This window comes from Streptopelia decaocto (assembly GCF_964273445.1).
Source record: "Streptopelia decaocto genome assembly, chromosome: 4".
In the NCBI taxonomy this organism is placed as follows: Eukaryota; Metazoa; Chordata; class Aves; order Columbiformes; family Columbidae; genus Streptopelia; species Streptopelia decaocto.
Window position 1 is genome coordinate 50051524 of NC_138658.1, and position 20220 is coordinate 50071743.

The 20220-nt window shown below is 39.8% G+C and overlaps 1 protein-coding gene across 3 annotated transcripts in view; it reads left to right on the forward strand.

Annotated features, from left to right (window-relative positions):
• Nucleotides 1-20220, forward strand: part of SCFD2 (sec1 family domain containing 2) — a 203042-nt gene that overhangs the window by 97124 nt on the left and 85698 nt on the right. The window contains exon 6 of one of the 3 annotated variants that reach the window (XM_082051319.1): nucleotides 1280-1564. The exons of the other annotated variants lie outside the window; for them this stretch is intronic. Coding sequence (XP_081907445.1) covers nucleotides 1280-1407 — 128 coding nt within the window. The 3' untranslated portion in view covers nucleotides 1408-1564. Of the gene's footprint in view, nucleotides 1-1279; nucleotides 1565-20220 lie in introns of those variants that run through there. 3 annotated transcript variants of the gene reach the window in all.

Here is a 20220-nt window from a genome sequence, read left to right on the forward strand (position 1 = left end):
TTACATTTGAATGCCTTCTTGTAAGAGGTTTTTAGATATTCTATTCTAATTCTTGTCAATTTGGTATCTATTTTAAATACCACGCTGTGTGCTTGATCTGATGGCACGAGGGCCGATAGCATTGCCTCCACTGCGGCAAGGAGGAATAGCTGACACCTTTTGATACTTTTAGTTGTTTTCTTCAGCTCCATGGTAGTAGTAATTCTCTTGTGCTTACCATGAGATTTTCTCAAGGGTGAGTTTTGTCCTTTGAATTTTGGGCAGTCAACCTATGTCAGGCTAGCAATCTGCATGTATTTTAATGATGATGCAATACGCTGAAATACAGTATTTCAAGAAGCAGTCGAGCCCAGATGTAAAATGTCATACAGCTCTGTGTTATCGCAGTGTTAAACCAAATAAATTTCTTGAACTATTGATCATAACCCATCTTTTATCTTGCAAAACCGTTGCTGTGTTGGTCATCTTAACATTTTAATAGCAGAACCAGGAATGCGAAAATCATGTTGAAAAGGATTTCTAGAATTTAAGAAATAGCTCAGGGTTTTATGGCTTAAACATACATCACTTGCCCATGCAGTTCACTAGTCAGCATGACCTAATTTTCCCCTCTTCTTCTCAGGCTTTGGAGGCTCATCGATTTTGGCTCTGGAGGTCTTCTGTTCAATCGTTCATTATAGTAAAGATAATTTGCTTTCACATATATTATAATCTAAGGGTCAGATTCTGCTTCTGTATAAATCAGTGTGAAAATACACAGTGCTCCTCCTGCTTGCACAGTCCCGAGATCAAGTTTAAGGGATGGATCAAACCGTGGATCAAACTGTTGCAGTGTTGTCTATGGATCAGTTCTGACATAAAGGGATAAGCAGGACTAAATATTTTAATTGATCTGTCAACCTTGCTAATGGAACTTTTTTTAAAATAAAATAATTTAAATATTTTCCTTAGAACTGTTGTTAGTGCTATGACCATTTTGTTTTCAATAACATCAAAATATTTTCATGTACTACAGAAGTTCAAAAGTGGTACCTTATTTAAATCAGTACTTTCTCACAAATCCCTTCATCTATCCTCAAGCCATTACTATAAACCTAAAAGGCAGATCTCTTGTGGTCTTAAATTTCTAGATCACCATGGAGAAAGTGCTCTTGTAGTCCCTTTCTCCTTATTTGTTCTTGTTTAGTTTTAAATTTTATAGTTGAGTAAATGTCACCTCTGGTGGTTAAATTTCAGGTCAAGTTACATTTTCCTGTGACCCTCCTGCTCTCTTTTGCAGACACTGGGACTGCGGTCTGTCAAGACAGGAAAGTTCACAGATCACAGCCTAAGGATTTTTTTTTCCCTTTTCTTTCTTGGATATCCTTTCGTCAGGCAAGGAAAGTAATGTTTGTAAAATTGGATTGAGAGAACTCTGTTAACTGAGAGTTTTGTGTAAATAACAGTGATGTTTGTGCACTGCACAATTTTAGAAAGCATTATGTATCACTGAGACTTGTTTAAAACCAGATGTCTGATTCTCCTTTAATTTCCCACTTTATTCATTAAAATAAACATTACTGTGGAAATGGTTGCCTGATGAGAGGTGGCAACAGCCAGTCATAGTCGATTAGACACATTTATTTGATTAAAAAACAATACAAATATGTATATGACTTGCCTGGATTTGTGTTAATATGGGGAATATGTGGATGTAATGTGTGAATCTCCTTTTTCACGCTTTTGTTTCTGGTGCTGTTTGTGCATATTTGTTTTACAAATCTGTGTATACCGTGTGATTGATGGAGCCCCCAGGATTAAAAAAAATAAAATAAAGAAGAGAATAGAAAATGCTGCTGCCTGTTCACCAAGCAGAGCTACCTGGATGACAACTTCTTTCCCAGGCTGTTACTGAATATCAGCCCAGGAGACTCCTCAGAGGTAGGCCACAGTCCCGGCAGGAATTCTGCCTTTCTTCTCTTAAAATGTTGAGCAATTGGAGAATATATAGACATGGCAGAGGCACCCATGTGTTAGCTTAAAGTTGTCTTATTAGAATGGAGGCTACAAAAGAGAAAAACCTAATAACATAAACATTTGGAAAGAGCTTTGCCTCTGGTGACCTTACCTAACAAGATATGAGAACTGGGAGTCAGGGAAAGAGAATCTAATTCTTCAGTTTCTTCATCATCTTTTCCTCTTCTGCCCCTTTCTGCCATTTTCTCCATACTCCGCTTGCATTCCTGCAAATCCTGTGTGCTAAGTGAGGAAGAAATGGCAGAAGAAATAGTAAAGGCCAATCAGTTGCATTCATATCTTAATGTTGTCCATGCTGAGGAACCATTATTCTGGCATTTGTTAATTTTTGAGTGCTTGCCTTCATGAACTCACTGTTTTTCCTTTGATGTTTCAAACATCATTTTTGAAGCAAGAAAACAAAACACTTAAAAGCTGAAACAACATTTCGACTGTAGAGAATGATACTTATTTTACTGGCAAGTTCACATGATTTGGCTGCACATCATAGCTGTCTGCTGCTTGCACTAGTGAAGGGATCAGTGCGATAGCAGGTTTTCTTCAAATGGACCAAATGTTTACCACCAGGTAAACATACTACCTGGGCTTTGCAGGTGTTTGACAGCATCAGGGTACTAAGGTTTATGAATAATTGATTCACTTTTAGATTTTCTGCCTATATTCTCTTACCTTCTTTTGTCTCTTCATGCCAGAGCTCTTTTCCCCCACCACCCATGTCGTCTTCCTCCCTGTGCATCTGTTTTTACATCTGCCCTCATTTCCAGCCCGCTGCCCCAGTTCTTCTCCCTGTGTCTCCATCACCCACATGGATCCAGTCCACCTTTAGCTCCTTGCTACACTTGCTTGTTTTGTCTACCTCCTCCTAAAGTCTTTCTTTGGTCTCCCTAGGCTCCCTCCTCTAGGCTGTCTCACATCTCTGCTGAATTTGTGTATGTGAAGTATCTTCCTGCCCTTATTCTTTTTTTCAGGTCAAGCATTTATGGTGGGGAGACTTCAGTGACCAGTTGTTATATCCCCAGGTGAAAATGCCGTGTTCTTACTCTCCTACTCTTAGATCTCCTCTGTTCCTCAGAACAAGCTACTGTAGGACAGTTCCAGCCACAAATGGTTACCAAATTGATTTTTAAAAAGGAAAAAAAATAAAACTACAGTAGGCAAAGGCATTCCGTTTATTTTTGTATAGCTCCCTAAAACCCCTCTGTTCCCACATTACTCTCCCAAAACACTTGTACCGATCAGGGATGGAGATGCAGTCCGTTGGGGTTGTTCCCACCACCCTTCTTTGGACGTTACTTTAGTGCTCAGTGCCTGAGCTGCTCCTGGGGGCTTTCATCAATAAAGTTCAAGTTGGAAAAGTTGGATGTTGCTTTATTTTTGTCCATAATTTTTAATTTGTGCCTTTCTATTCACTTCACATTCTGGAAACTCCTTCTTTCTTCAGAAATAGTCTTATATTGAAAGTTGATCTGCTTTCACCGGCACTATCCTTGTGTAAAGGTCTGGATATTCAAGTTCATGGCCCCTAAGTTATGTTCACGGTGGTTCCTTCTCAGTTCTTGTGTCTTAGTATTTTTCTGTTGAGAAAATACGCATTTATCTGGCATGTATTTAGAGAATCAAGCATTTGTATAAGTGATAATATAAACTCATGTACAGACAGTTTTATGAGACAAGAAATTACAATCTTTGTTATTTTTGCTTCAGTTTTCCATGCCTATTTACCATCTGCTTCTCCAGCATGGCAGTGTTTCTGGCAGACTGATAGGAACTGGGAGTGCATTGTGCCTTTTGCGTTGCAGTAAGTGGTGGTTGCTGCACTTTACATTGTACATGTCCCCTCCATAACTAACTCCCACGATGGCCCTGGGTTTGAGGTGCTGTCTTGTGTGTTGCCCGTGCAAATAACTTCTTCCAGTCTCTTACTTGTAGTGGCAGACGGAGTGGTTTGGTTTGTTTTTCCTTGTAGCAGCTGTGATGGTTAGATTTAATATCTATTTGATTCTAATATCCACTAGTATCTCTTTCCTGGCTTTGAGGAGATAAACTGGGATGAGTCATGGAGCACTTATTCCCAGAGATAGCTTCAGCAATCAAAAAGAGACCATGAATACTTGAGGCAAAAGTACTAGATATTAGGCATAGATGGTATGAAGGTCACTGGTTTTTGTTATTCTTTTTTCCCCTACCTAAGTAGATGAAGTTCTCTTCAAACAGACTGCAGAAATACCAATTAGTGTGCTTCATTCTGAAATGTAATCAAATTTAAAATGTAAAATATCCCTTTCGGCTACAGTATAATCGGACCCCTAATTATAAAAGGCATATGTTCCCCTCCATCTTTTTTCCCTCCACCCATGTAGATAATTGTCCATCTTGAATGATTTCTTCTTTGTAAAAATCTTTGTGACATTCTACTCCTGGTTTGCTCAAAGCAATGCTGTTATCTGGTGCATTAGGTTTGCGTTGTTGGATTCGTACAGGATAATATGCAATATAGTTACACTGATTACTTGCTATTTCATGTGTCATCTGTGTTTTGGAATATCTCAAAGCTTGTCAGTCTTCCACTGGGGATTACATCATTTTGGGGGTCTCAACTGTTCTGAAACAAAAGCATACTTCAGTGGTAAAATATGTATGCCTGGACAGCTGGCAGTCTTTCAAGGCTCCAAACTTGAGTTGTATTTTCTTCTCTTCATAGTAACTAAACAATTATTTCCATGTCTTTTTTCTTCCTTCCCCCTCCTCCAACAACCCCCACCCCCGCCCTTTCTTAATGTAGGGCTTTCTTTACAGATGGTAGTTACTGACACAAAAGAAATTTCTTTGTGGTTTTCCCATTCACTGCAGGATTTATTCTGGGATGGTGATTTTGGTTTCTGCATGATCCTTGAATGTTCTGGCAATGGTCAGTTCAAATCAATAATTATTTGTTTAGTGGTAAGCCTGATCTTGTTTGAAACATGGAAGTCTCTCTGTTATTAGCTTGCCTTTTTTTTTTCAGCCGTGGAAGTTACCTGCACCTGCTTAGCTACCTTGTCCCATATTGAATTATTGGTGCATATACTAATTGGTATCACAGACTGTGTCACCCATCACACAAGCACCATTTGTGTCGTAAAGGCTTCATACGGGTTGAAGTGAAACACAGCTTGTTGCACTGGGATGAATTTAGTCCCAATATTCACTGTACAAAATGGCTTCAGAGCTGTTAAGAGAAGACACTAGAAAAACCAGCAGTGCAAAACTGGACCAAGAATTTGCCATGTGTGTATTTAATCTAGATTTTCGTGCTATTCCTACTACTTTGCTAGGTTTAAAAGATATATGCTGCGTTTAACCTGTTCTGAGGAAAACCTGTCTGCCAGATACCAACTCCCAGCTGTTATTTGGGCAGCCCAGCTCCAGGCTCATCCCCTGATGGGTCCATGGTGGGTTCCAGCTCCTGCGACCGGGCTGACCCATGGACGGGCAAAGGGAGCTGCTGCACTTAGAGGCACAGTGAATCTCTCTCGCAGACCTGCTAGGTAAGAATGTGGCTCAAGTGAAAACACCTGCAGAATATTCTCAGCTTCAACAGAGCATCTGTTTTATTTTCCTAAAGTATTATTTCATCAAATATTCTTATCATACCTCCCTAATGTTAAAAATTTGTGTTTTCATTTGAAAGAGGATTTAGGCATAGATTTTGAATAACTAATATGAACTAATAATAACAAATATAAAATGTAAATGAACTATTAATATTAATTTGTTTTCATTTACCATACAGTACCAATAAGTAAATTAGTATTTTTTGATCTAGTTCTATATTTGATTCACCAGAAAACTTGTGTGAGTTAACTTAATAGCTTGCAGAAGGCAAGGTTTCCTCTTGATTTTTCTGATACAGTTTTCTTTCATTTTTGAAGATTCCCCACAGAGTGGGAAATTTATGCTTTTGTTTCACATAAGATGCCAACATCACTAGCGTGACAGATGAATTATTTCTATATGTAGAAAAGCATTTAATAAGTGGAAAGATAATATGAAAAAAAATTAGGATTTTTTTAAGATTGGAGGTTCCAAAAACACTCCTTAAATATATTTTCTATCTCCTTTTATTTTCCCACAGATTAATGAAATCTATGTTCTTCTTAATTTTAGTGAAATTTAGTTTTAATTACTTTTTTTTTCTTGTGTGCAAGAACTTTCCAATATAAAGAGATTAGATGACCTTCATTCATTCTTTTCAAGACACACCACTGCCAAAAGAGCACTTTGTAAGCAATTAAGCGGAATTGCGCAAGCTCTTTTTGCTGTTGTTTTAATCTATGGCAAATCTGATTTCCCACTGGTTGCATGCAAGTCATACAGTCAAGTATCTAAGTATGCAGGTCATGCACATTACAAGTGTAATGAAGGGTCAGTACAGTTATCAATGGCAGCTGTTCATAGGATGCTTAACACTAGGCCGAAAATTTGTCTTTTGATTTGAATGGTTCTCACTCCTAAAAACATTATAAGGTCTCAAGAGCATTACTATTTTTAAGTAAATAGTGGTTATGTCTTTCAGTTTACTTAGGCATCAGACCAAAGATCATTCAAGTCAATATGAATTCTTCCACTTACATCAGCGTGCTCTGGGTCATGCCCTTAATAAACTGTTGTGTTTGCTATCCAAACCAGAAGAGATTACAGAATAAAAACTGGTGCGGTACAAACCCAAATGGATTCAACAACAGCCTGAGGTACTAATTCTTCCTCCAGTCAAGCCAGTGGACGATATATAAACATCCCATGGGAAAAATTGGACTGTTTGTTGCATTACGATTACCTTTCAGCTAACCTGACCGCAGGGAAAATGTTTTGTCGTGGCCACCTTACCTGCACACCGATGTTAGTGATGAGAGGTCAGGGTGGGTGATAAAATGCCATTTTGGAGTGTGAGAGTTTATCGTTGGGCCAACACTGGCTCATCTGTGAAGTAAAGGAAAAAGGGGTTGATTTTTGTTTTGAAAGTCTTTTAATCGCGGTAGAACAATAATATTTATACTGCAGAAGTTTTGAAAGACATAGTGAAGATGATTGAAAGTAACAATTAAGAAACCCTGTATCGGGAACCCTAAAAATATGCTTGGAATAGAAAATTGGATAGTCTAAAGATTAGGAATTTGGGTATTGTAGTGTATGAAAGTTTCATAATAAGGAGAAAGAAGGAAATATGTGATATTATGCAACATTACTCCATTAGCGTTCAGAGGAAAAAAATGGAAGGAGAAAAACAAATCAAAATACTGTATTTAACCCTGTCAGATCGTTACATTATAACTGAGTAATCCAGTGGAATTTTAAAAATATTTTGTAAGTAAAAAAAAGGAAAACTAAATACCCTTATATAATACCCTAATATTAAAAATACTCTGGACAACCAATTAATTTGGGATAAAAAATGTGCAATAGAAAAAATTAAGTAGCTGATTTTGAAGCTTGATTTTTAAGGCAAGCGTCTTCAGCCTTCTCTCTGGAAAGGGTTAGAAAAGCAGAATTTTCTGCATTAAATGAGGCTAATTTTCTATTGTTTTGTGCAGGTCCTTTTTGAATATCAGAAGAGGAATATTCCTAGAGGTGAAAAACATTGTTAGATAGTTTCAGTCTGAACTGAGAAATGACACAGATAGTAAAATGGAAAGTCCTTCACTGATGGGTCTGAAAGAGCAAACCCTTTTACTTTCTTTTGTTTGGCAGATATGTTAACCTTGTGGGAATCCTTAATGATAGTAAAGGTTTCTGTCTGTATGATGCTAAATTTTAGCTTTGCAACAAGAAAAAGTATGAGCTACTCAAATGTGATAGGTCTTAAAATTTAATTTTGTTTAGTTTATCTTTGAAAACGTAAGCTTATTTTTGAATTATCAAAAGGGAACTGAAAGAAATGGATATCGTTGTGCTAAATTGTTGTCTGCTTTCCAGTTTTGTTCCTTTCTAAATTATTCCCTTGACAAACAGGATAGAAAGTATTTGTACTTCAGACATTCTATGATTAATCAGCCCCTGTGTTTGTGTCTGGCTTAGTAAAAACAGAGCTACTGTTGAAGGGTGGAAAGAATCCTGCTGGCTTATGCCTGCGGTCAGTACTCCTACCTCTGTTGGGTACAATTTTCCCAATGTATATCAAATACTGTATAGAAGGCGTAGCAGTGAGAAATTTTGACTGTGATGGGGGAAACAGCTGCTAGAGGACTGTTTAGGCAAAGCCTTTCACTTAGGCTCTACACAGTTGAGTAGCAGAGGTGCCTTGGTATGAGTGGTTAGCTGTTTGTGTTGGGTGCCCAAGATTCATTTTTGATGGTGACATTCTGAAAAGGTGTTTGTTACTATTGGCCCAGAGATGGGGACTGGTTAGGCTTGTGCTCCTCACCCCTGAGAATCAGGTCTGCCCAATTTTTTAAACTGGCTTTATGGTCCAGACGATGCAGCGGATTCTTTGAAGAAGAAAACCGTGGACAAAGTGCTCCTTTGGTAGAAATTGCTTCTCTGATATTTTGCAGATGCTCCCAGAGGGGATCTCAGCTCGGGTTTCTGGCTGCTTATCATAAAGCCGTGCGGCTCTCGGGGGGGCACCGTGCATCACTGAGGACATCTGAAGGTCAGACTTATCTAAGAGAAGAAGCTGAGCCTCGGGGTCCACACTTTCCCCCGTGTGTCCGGGTCAGGTGGAGTGTGGGGCCAGTGCTGGTGATCAGTGGAGAGGTGAACACCATGAATACGGGCTTTGTTCCTCAACCCTGTTATCAAAGAGGAAGGGACTTATTAGCACAGAAGTGAGAAGGGAGTGTTACTGGCCTGAAAGTCACTGTTATCTGGATTTTTTCATGGGAATAGATGGAGAGAAGAAAATGTTCCTCCAAACACAGCCTTATCCACTAGCTCGTCTCATAATTTCCTTCACACAATCAATTTGCATTCTTTACTAGCAGTGTCTTGCTTCTGTTTTTTCTCTACCAAGGAGAAACAGAAGTAGATGGCTCATTTTCTTGTATGATTTTGGCATCTTCCACAATTTATAAGAAACAGAAAATTTTCTTCTAAAGATGGTCTCGAATACAAGCATTTTTATGGTTTAGAAAATGAGGCAGATTATTTTGACTGGTGACCGAAATTGTGCATGCAGCTTTATAGTGCATGTTCTTACTTCCATGCCCAATGATTTGTTCAGAAAATCCTACACCATAAGCTAGTGCTATCATATGTAAAGGTCAGTGTAGAAAAGCAAAGCAGAAGGTCATAATGAAATAACCATGATGATTTATTGATTATTATAAATATTAACATAATAATGTAAAATGATTGCTCAGTTTTCTTGAATATCTGCAAAAAGGTGTTTCCATATGTAGGACAATTCAGCAGAAGTTCTTTCTGGCTATTAACCTAGGGACAAGTAATCAAAAGCTCTAACAGTTCGCAGTCACTGCAGATCAGCGGAGACTTATAGTGGCTTACGGCATTTGTTTTACAGGTTGCTGCTGTTTTTAGCTTGGATTAATTCCCTGATCTGGTTCACCATGCAGCTTGTCTATCAGCTCACACCAGCGTGGCCGAGGGAGCCAGTTTGCGGTGCTGGAGGGTGCTGGGAGGGGTGAGGACTCTGCCTGGCATCTTGGCTGCTGGGCAGCCAGGACAACCAGTTGTTTCATGAGCTTTAATTCCATGTGATTAGCTCTTTATCAACCAAATTCACAGATTCCATAGCTTTCACCAGGGCATCCTCCAGCTTTTTCTGTTCAGTCTTTCCCCTGATTGTTGAACTGTCGGTGAAATAAAATAGCAGGCAACCCTCCTGGAGACAGAAGTCCAGTCAGTCCTCTTTCATCACCCTTCAGCATGTAGCTGGTGCCGTCATGGTCCTGCAGCTTTTGTCTCCTTGTGCCAGCAGAAATGCATCCTAATGAGCAATCAGTTGTGTTGTTGGATGGGTGCTAAATCCCACTTCTCTTTTCCCTCCCCATCCCCACAGCACTCCCAGCATTTGTCTCTAAGGACTCTGGTTATATCTTTATATCCTCTCCTTTATTCATTTTAATCTAATCTACCTCCCTTACGTCATTCTCCTCTCTTCCTGCCGGGAAGTCGTGCTGGGGGAGCTCCCCTGGTCCCCCGAGAGTTGTCTCGGGGATATATCTTGTGCTGTTGAAGGCCCCATTTTACACTTAGTGGAATGCAGATTGTCTAGACGCAAATTGCATTTTGTCTTTCAACTTAAAGCACTGCATTTTTAACACATACCTCCAATAAATAGAGCAAGAGGAGAACCAGTTAGCAATGGTTCCTTAAGGCACGTCTTCCAGTTGTCTTGAAGTTTTGTAGTGCCTCAGTATGGCACGTTTATGACCCCTTAAGGAACACAGATTCTAGGGTATGGGGTTGCTATAAAGCAATACCACAGTACTGTTGATGTCCGAGCTTAAGTCCTTGCCATATTTTTGCATAATTTGTTCTTTTTAAGTACCTGTTGGTTTTGCCGCTCCACAAGGGACTGTTGCATCAACACAATAGTGAAGCTTATTTTGTTCCTTAGAAAGTTATGTCATATGTAACCACATTTATTTAAGCAACTGCATAGCTTAGCCTCTCTTTGCAATTTTTAATAGGTTATTTTTTGCCCATAATCTGTACCAATCTGTCCAGGTGAAATGTGAAGTTAAATTTTAAAATTGCAGACAGTTTTTATTTTTAATCAGTTATACAAAGCTTCCTTAAATGTGCTGAAGACTTTTAAAAACCTGTATTCAAGGACATTTTGATAAATTTAAATGCAAGTTTTTCCAGTTAATAATTGAACCGACAGATCATCGTGTCCTGAAAGCTTCACTTGACTAGACCTCATCCGTTGCTATCTAGTTTTTATCCGTAAATTGGAAATTAGTTCTCTGTATCTAACAACCAAAGATTTTCTCAGCCTTGAGTGAACTAGCCTTTGAATTGAGCAAGATGAATAAACTGACTTAAATAAAATGTTCTCCCTGCACCTGCAGAAGAAGCTGCAGCTGCAAAAAGATGAATACTTCAAAAAACTTGGATCCCTAGGATTTAGCCAGTGATTTCTGCCAGTTCAGTACTTTGATGTTCTTTGAAAGTTCAGCACCAAATGCACAGTAATGGGGGTTATTATGTAAGAATAGCCCTTTTCAAAAAAAATAACATAATCTCAATTTGGAATCTGAATAAGGAAAAAGATACATCTTAAATAAAACTGTTGGTGGAGGCAATTTTTTAATACCTGCTTTTTATTCATCCTCTTATCTCTGAAATCAGCACAGGCTGACTCTGTCGGTGCAGGTGATGCAGGTCGGCTTCCAGCAGAGAGGTATTAATTTAAAAGCAAAAAAGATAAACCAGGGAGGGAAGCATCATTGCCCTAAGTCACTAGGGATGGAAGGCGTTCATCCAACGCCTTCCAACAGAAGGATTTCAGGAAGCAGCTGAGTTACAGTCCTGTGTAACTCCCTGACATTTACTTCAGCAAAGAAACGTGGCCATTAGCACACCTAACTTAACAAAGCGGGTGTAATTACGAACCTGACTTTCCTGCTGGCACAAACAGTGAAGTGCTGGAGAGAGAAGTGTGAATGCAGGAGGAGGAGGTGGCTGCTGAGCCCTGTGGCACAGGCAGGAAAGCTCTGGGGTGCAGGGGAGGGCAGTGCCCGGGGCCAGGGCTTGCAGGAGGCAGCGGTGACCCAGGCCCAAGCTCACCCCAGATTTTAACAGCTCTTTAGATAAATTGCTGCTCCTCCTGATGGGAGGAGGGCAGTTGTCAGGGACCTGGATCATCAGGTGTTCTCACATCACCAGGGGAGGAGGGAGCTATTCAATATACTCTTCACTTTATTCTGCTTGGAAATGCAGAAGGATTGTGATAACTTCCAGAAAAATCAAAGATCTTGCTAATTTCCAGAAAAATCTTATGCAGTTAGAAAACAGGTTGCAGAACTTTGCTGCGAACAAATGCAAGGTGGCAAGCGTTGGAAGGAGTACATAACTCTCCCTTTGTCCTCTCTCCAGTGAAAATGAATTAGCTGTATGTTTTAAGCCTGTACAGCAGTTGTCAGATAAATGAATTTAATATTAGCATCTTTTTGAGGCTGTTACTTTGACATTTACAAATTGCATTATCGTTCTCTTTATTATGTTCCACTCTTGTCATAAATGAATAGAAAAGGTACAGAAATGAAGCAACGGGAAGTGAATAGCCAAAAGATCACGTAAGGAGCCAGGGTTATCTGCAGAAGTTTGGAAGAGACATGGGGAAAAAAAAAAGTCTAAACCGTGAGTTTTTGTAGGAAGAGTTTTGTTCAGAGTTCTTATTTGCCTGTGATAAAGGGATGCTGACATTAAAGTGACAGATAGTTTAAATGCCATCAATGGAGATATTATTTCAGTTGTAGCTTTTGTGTTCATTTTCTGATGTGAACCCACGAAACACGCACAGTTGCATGGTGCACATATGTACCTTCATGAAGATACGTGCCCTGGGAAGTCCACCCCTGGCTGGAAGAGATGATTCTGCAAAGGCAGGGTCTAACACTAGATTCCTTTCTCATGCTCTTGCCCGAGCAGACTTTGCAGGATCGGATCACAAACAGTCACGTTGCAGGGAGCACAGGCTGGTATTTGAGATGGTCAGGTGTCACATTTTTAAAGATAGTAAAAAGAAAAAAAACTCAAATACCAGAACAAAATTTAAAAAATGAAGTTGAATTATATCAGAGATATAGATGAAATACATTCTATTAGTAGTGATGATGTGGTAGAAATAGAAATAAAAGTGGCATATTTCACAGTAGGACACTTCAAAGGATACTCCTCTTCCAGTAATCCTCGGATCTGCTTCATGTCACAGGTCACCTAAACAGTATTTACAAACCTCCTGGCTGGAGTTCTCATTCAGGATTTAAGATGTCGCAACTTTTTTTTTTAACATCAAAAGTTCAAGTGCACTGGTATTTTTCAGAGATTGTTACATCAGGGTTCATTTTTATGTAGACTCATGTTTATGAACATATCTCCTCAAGACCAACTTGCCTGGAGATGGGGAAGAGTTTTCTCCTGGCAGCCATGTGATGAGGTTAGGCAGCATCTGGTAGGTAACTGGGCACTACTTCGAATGTACTTGAAAAGGTAAAAACCAAAGCAGAATTCAAAAGACTTGCCTTAACCATTGCCTGGTGTGTCACTGAGAAACTGCTATGAACTCTGCGTTCCTGTTACATTTGAGTGCAAATATTAATGTTCTCCTCCAAAGTGCTTTTCCACCTTGAAGGGTAAAATGCATCGATAGTATTTGCTGCTGTAATTTTGAGTGTGGAGTTGGATGTAAAGTCTCCCTTTTGGCACCAAATTTGTTCTGGGAGGCTCGTGTTTACTGTGGGGTGCTTGGACAGTGATGGATTCTGCTCTCTCAGGCAGGCATCGTCCTTGGTTCTCGGTGGCCTTGCCAAATCCTCCAAGTCATGAAGGTTTGAGAATTCTGTACTGCTCAGGCTGTTGCTAGTTGCTTCCATTAGGTGGGTCCTATCTTCTACTCTTTCCACATAGTAAGCTTACCTTGTACTCTGTCTCATTACGCCAAGCAGATGACACCATAAGCTGATTACTGCAAGTCCCTGTGTGGTTTTTTGCAAACCCTTGCAGTGGGAAAGCTGCTCTATGAAGCCCAAGTGTTAGGCACGTTGGCAGGCATTTGAAGAGACTTTTTTCTTGTTTTTTTTTTTTTTTTTTTTTCCTGTTATGTTTTTGCAAGAAATGAAAGCATACTCAAAATATTTCTACAGCATCAAGGTGAAAGGACCAAGTTCCTAGGGTCATAGCTGAAATAAAACTCCTGAGTATTTTACTCTTGCTGAGTATGAATGCCTGGTTGCTTTGTCCATGAATGATTTGAAGGAAGAAGGATATTTTTTCAAATCTGTTTAATTAAGATGCCTCTTCAGCTCTCCCTGCCCTTCATTTCAATAGGTTTTCAGAAGCTTTCAAACCAGAACTACACAGGGCTGTATTTCAAGTGCGCTGTAAAGAGTTGATAATATAGCCTCTGTGGCTGGAGCACAGAATCTTCCTTATATAGCTTTCCTCAACAGGATATGCTTGTTCTGCAACAGATCTGGCGTTGTTTTTCCCGATAACCGTTCTCAAGTCAGTATAAATGACACTTCTAGATAACTTTCTTCCTCCTTGATAACAATCTGGTAGTTTATACCACTTTCCAGAAGTGTATATTTCTGTTTAGTTTTTTAGGGTGCATTTAGTATTTAGTATGGCTGAAGTAGTAATTCTTTCAGTGTCTGCCAGCTAGATCAGTTTTGAGAAGTGTCTCTTCAAAGCCATATCTGTTTAGAACTGACTTATTTATGTGCAGTTTCTGTTCCACAACAGAGCAGTCAGAGAAACGGAGCATCAGTTCCTGGTGCCTGAGAAACTGGCCTGAGAAAGGTCTCAGAAAACAGGTATGGTTTAGAAAGTCATTTGCAAGATCGCTGTGTTCTGAATAGCTGTGTACTTGTGCGCATTTCACATAGCATTTTTAAGGCTTTGCTTTTTGAATGAAGCACTGATGGATGTGGAAGTGACAGTGGGTCGTGCTGCAAGAGAAGCGATGGGGATCCAGGAAGGTTACTAGCAAAGCTCTTAAAGGATGCTGCTCAGGATGGTTGCAGGGTCCCATAAATTGATTTAGCATATTAGGGGTGCACTTATGTAGGTTGCTGGTGACTCAGAGTTGTCAGTACAGGTGAAGGTGGGCTTTCAGGCAGAAAGAAACTGGACATCAAAGCCTCATAGAAATGGGGCAGAATTTCATGGGTCAAAATATATGTTAAGACTAATTATGAGATTTTCTTGGCTGGAAAGAGTCACTGTGGTATATTACTGAGGGATCACAGACAGGTGATTCTGAACTATAGCCTGGTACTGGTGCATGTCAGCAAGTTACAGCCGGGCAGCTGTGGCACTGATGCTGGTGAACTGTGGCTAGGAGATTTCCTCTGGTTCTGTTTGCCCACATGCATGAAATGTTGACTGTAGCTGAAACAAGTTAACACGAGAGCTTGCTGGACGCCAAGGAGGGAGTTGTTGGATGCTAAAGAGGCATATGTATTTTACAAAATGGAGAAGAACGCTTAATAAGAATAGAGAGCAAAGCAGGGGGATCTTAGGTGGGAGTGCTAAATATTATAGTGTGAGTTACATAGCATAGCAAAAGAAAGACAAAGAGAGAAGGTGGTTGCTCCCTGTAAATACACTTGTGAGGCAAAACCCAGACAGAGTGGTGTTGACTGCATCTACCAGCTGATAATACTGGTGTAAAAATAAATAGCATAATCCTGATCAATCATTAACAATGTAGGAAACCAGTAACAATTTCTGGATGACAGCAAATATCTTTGTCAGAAGACATTGGAAAAAAAAATAAATGTAGGCATTCTCGTCTGGGTATACCTATATGATACACAGAAACACTGCCCATTTTGAGCTTTTAGGTAAATGGTTTAAAATATTACTTAAAATGCAGATATAAAAGTAGATTTACTTTTTTTTTTTTTTTTCAGCAAAGCAGATCATACTCTTCTCTCCCATTTTTGCTTGTCAAAGCTTCCTGTTCAAATCAACAGGCGCACATGGATATTCCTGGGGGATTTTTTTCTAGTTATAACTAACTCTTTCCTAGGTAGCAGAGGATAAGTCTTCTATATGTGTATTTTGATATGGAGCCAGCTCTAATACATCCATGAGAATGGTTTACATTAAAAGATTGCTGCCCAGATACCTATAATTAAATCTATGCTGAGTTTTTGAATAGGAGTTGTAGATTTATTCACCAGCAGTATCTAAACCAGTTTCAAACAGGTGATTGAGAGCTTCCCACATCCCCTTCTCATTCCCTGGAACTTCAGAGACAGCTCCATGCCCTCTGCACGGAGAAGGGCTCCTGGAGTCCTCTCATCACTCCTGAGAAATTCCTGCTTCCCATCCCTCCTAGCATCAGTCACGGCACTGGGAAATGCAGCACTCCAAAATATGTTGTTCAGAGCAGTTGTAAAGTGGGATGAACCAAATGGATTAGTCTGCAGAATAGTTGCAAAGTCTGCCAGGCATGCTCTGTCCATTTCCATCTTCTTGGCTCTGGCTCAAGCAATGATGGTGTGTCTCAGCCTCTCTTTAAGAATGGATGCTTGGAGTCTGCCTGACTGCCAAGGTCTGTGTAATTGGGACCTCCCTTCTTAATGACTTAACAAATTGAAGACTTAAGAGGTATGATGTGGAGCGGACCAAGAGAACAAGCTGGGGCACCAGAAAGGAGTTTCAACACTGCCTGGTGCCATTCTCTTCTCTTTCCTGCTGAAGCAGTAGTTGTGCAGCAATCACTATGCAGGACGTTTACTCTGTGCATGCAGAATAGGGCTGGCACATCCCCAGCACACTGGATTCTCCATGCATGGGCTGCATGACACATGTTGCTGTATAGACTGACGCGTAGCTGAGATTTCTTTTACTGAAATATGGGTGCCACGTGTGTGCGTGCCTGGATTACGTGCCATGACTGTGCAACATCTTCTGGCCAGGTCTGCTGGAACTATCCATCCCATGCAATGATCCTGTGCCACACAACGTGGGTTTGTTACATATTGGAGTAAGAAAAGGGAGTGACTCCTTTCCACACATCAAAGCAATGAGAGATGGGAACCCCAATACTGAAAGATTTAGGAAGTGTAAATCTCTGGCATTTTTTCTCCTCAAACTAATTTTGTCTAGGGTCATAGCTAGGCTTGGCTACACATCTGTCTTTAAACTTCTGTAAGGAAGCATAGCTGTTGTAAATATAAATGTCTTTACAACTTCCACTTAATGGATAATTCCAGAAATCTACAGTATTTTAAAATTGCTTCTCCACATATTTAACTTCTAAGAGCACTGAAGTACAAAGGAACTTTGCAAAGCGATGTATGGAGTGTAGCTGTTAGAATTGCAAGCAGGTGTATTAGGAAATTACACAATGCCCATAATGTACTGTGACAGCAGGGGAGGTGGTTTTTGCAGAGAATTGGTGAATTTTTTAACTTTTAAGGTCACTTTAGACACCGCTGTGGAAATGACCCCTCAAAACTGTAAGACAGAAGAAACTAATAAATGTTTTTTGTGAATGCAAAAGTTAATAATGTGAGTGGCTCCAATAACATTTTTGTGAGCAAGAATTAAAGATCATTAAAGCATCTTTAGAAGAAAAGAGATAAAGTTTCTGAATAATCTGTAATAGAATTTAAACCCATTTGAAGCTTGGAATGGTTTTGGTTTTTTTTTTAACTGAAACAATGTATAGCTTTCAGTGTGGTTAAAACTTTCATTCAAACGCAGGTATGTTATTTATTCTTTTTAATGCTGTAGCCACAGAAAATACTCATCCATTTTCTCACTGGTTTAAAAACAGTCATATCTCAGCTTTCTGAAGTAGGTGTTCTCGGCGGGATGGGCGCTGATGAGAACCATGCACAGCACAGGAAGTTCAGAAGACGGGGGATGGCGGCCGAGAGCGGCTCCATCTGCTCGGGAAACGCGGTGCTGTACAGCAGAGGCCAAAACAACTGACAAGACAAAGTCATGATTTATGGAAAGACTCCAAACTCTGGCCGTTTGTCAAACTTGACTCGAGCAGTCTGCTGCTGGCCCTGATGAGCTAGCAAGTATCTAACATAGATTTGTGCTCTAATAAATGTCAGATACAGAGGCGTTACTGAAACAAATTGCTAAAATATTAGGAGAAAAGGGGAATGTACATTGAACAGTGAAAGACTCTAATCACTAACCTCACCAATAAAGACTGGAGAGCCTCAGAAGGCCTTATTTTCAAAAGAAAAGCATCAGGGGGAGGAGTGCGATGTCCCAGCCCTGAAACCAATGGTAGAACTCTCATTGACTGATACGGAGCTGGGGTTTCACCTGCCGTGTGCAGTGTTTCAGTATGCTTCTCCGTCCATTGCTACAGGACCTGGGATGGTTCATGTGTTTGTGAAAGTTTCCACATCTGCCTGTTTAGTAGAAGTTCCAGTCCCCAAGCCAAAGAAAAGGTGCCCTGTTCTCTTCAAAAATGTGCATCAGCAAGGAGAAACGATATCTTTTAGACCAATAAAAATTATTGGGATGACACTGTACTTTTTTTTATATTAACTTCTGTTGAAAGCTGGAGGTAACAAAAATATCAGCCAAATAAGTATGGATAATCTCATAGCCAAGTCAGGTTCGGTGCAATTTTTTTCTGTTGTTTGTGGGTGTCCCAAATCTTGTCATCATTCTCAAATATGTGAATTATATCATGTTAGAAGATTAGCAGAAGGAAGACTTTATTCTGTAACAGCATAGTATGCATGCAATGTACAGTCAACAAATAGAAATTCATGTGCCTTCCTGCTCAATTGCTCCACTACCTGACTTTTAATAGAAATTAGTAATTTGTTGTCTTCAAAAAGTGTCATGATTCTCCAGTTAGGCATTTTCTATTGCAAAAATACTCTCTAAACATAGGCATTTCTAAAAAAAAAAATAACCCCAAACTTCCTAGTAGGAAGCCTGTCTAGATTCATTGCTTGGCTGCGTGACACACAGCAAGAAAGGGAGCCACATGTTCCTGTCTGGAAAGTGATCAGTTACATTATTCTAAACATTAAAATGTGTCCGTATGTGTGCATCTGCACACACAGAGACACACATACTTCAGATCGTGCTGATAATGACATTTCCAGTCTCTAAAGAAGAATAAATTGTGTATGAAATCCTTTATTTACCAGGCGTACAATTTCATTGTTGTCTACCCCTTCGACTTTAAAACTGCTCTCTATTGTGATGGCAAGAGCAGTCCTAGGGCAATTAACTGATTCTTTGTACAGCTCTCATTTAGTCTGTTAATGAAAAAACGGAGTACAATGATCTCCTACTTTATTTATTGTATTTTATCCAGTGTAAGGGCAGGTTAGGTATATCTGTAGTTCTGTATAAAATATTATATCCATTATAGTCCTGTACATTGGATATTCTAGAGACCTGAGGGTGTCATGATGAGTTGTAGTCATGCAACGGTCATTTATCACATGCCTGTGACAGTCTCACCTGTGTGCTGGCCATTAATCTGTTCTCCAAGAACATCTAACATTACTGTCCCCAGGCAATATTGCAGTTTCCCTGCATAGGAAGGCAAAAAAACCCCACCCTCCTACAAAACTTTTCTGTCGATCCTAACAAAGGTAGAACTTCTTCCAAAACTGCCCTCACTGAGGTCTAAAGTGAGCAAGGTTCAGGCTACAATGAGTGATGAAGTTGTGGATGCCTTATCTTTGGAAGTGTTCAAAGCCAGGATGGACAGGGCTTTGAGCAACCTGGTCTGGTTGACAATGTCCCTGCCCATGGCAGGGGCTTGGACTAGCTGATCTTTGAAGGTTCTTTCCAACCCAAACCATTCTGTGGTTCTGTGAAGCAGGCTGAATCCTGCCTTCCCTGCACTTCTCCTATCACGGTGTTCCTCACTATCTGCTTAAACAGAGCACCGCGGGGGCTCCGAGCAGTGGGTCCCATGCCATGGTGGGTCTTCTGCAAACAGCAGAAGAACGTTATTGAACAGTATTTATTGTCATGAAATTGAGCTGCATTTTTTCTCTGTTAGGATTGATTTTTTGGGGGTTTGGGGTTTTGTTTTGTTTGGGGTTTTTTTCTGTTTTGATTTTTTTTTTTTGGGGGGGGAGAGTAAATTTATTTACTTTTCATTCACTTAATTGTAATTTTCAGTGCAAAAGACAGGTCTTGGTTTTGCTAAGGGGAGAAGAGTCAGATATTTCACAAATGAACAACCAATTCCTAAGTTCTGCACAACAAAGGTTATTGTGCGTTTTTACTGCATTTGATATTCATTATGCTGTACATGATCCGTGCTTTCCATGAGGAATCCTGCAGATGTAAAGGCTCACACTATGGTTGGTTTAATTAGAAAGAAAGTGTCAAGAAATTTGGCACCTTTTTTATTCTTCGCTCGAATAACAAATGTTAAACACATGGACACCAGTTAATTCCTGGAGCAATTTAACTGGCTTAAGTGGCATTATATCAGGCATCATTTAGCCTATGATATCCATTTAATTATTTTTTTTTTTTAAATTAACTTCTCAAATTAGTGTTGCCGTCTAAAAA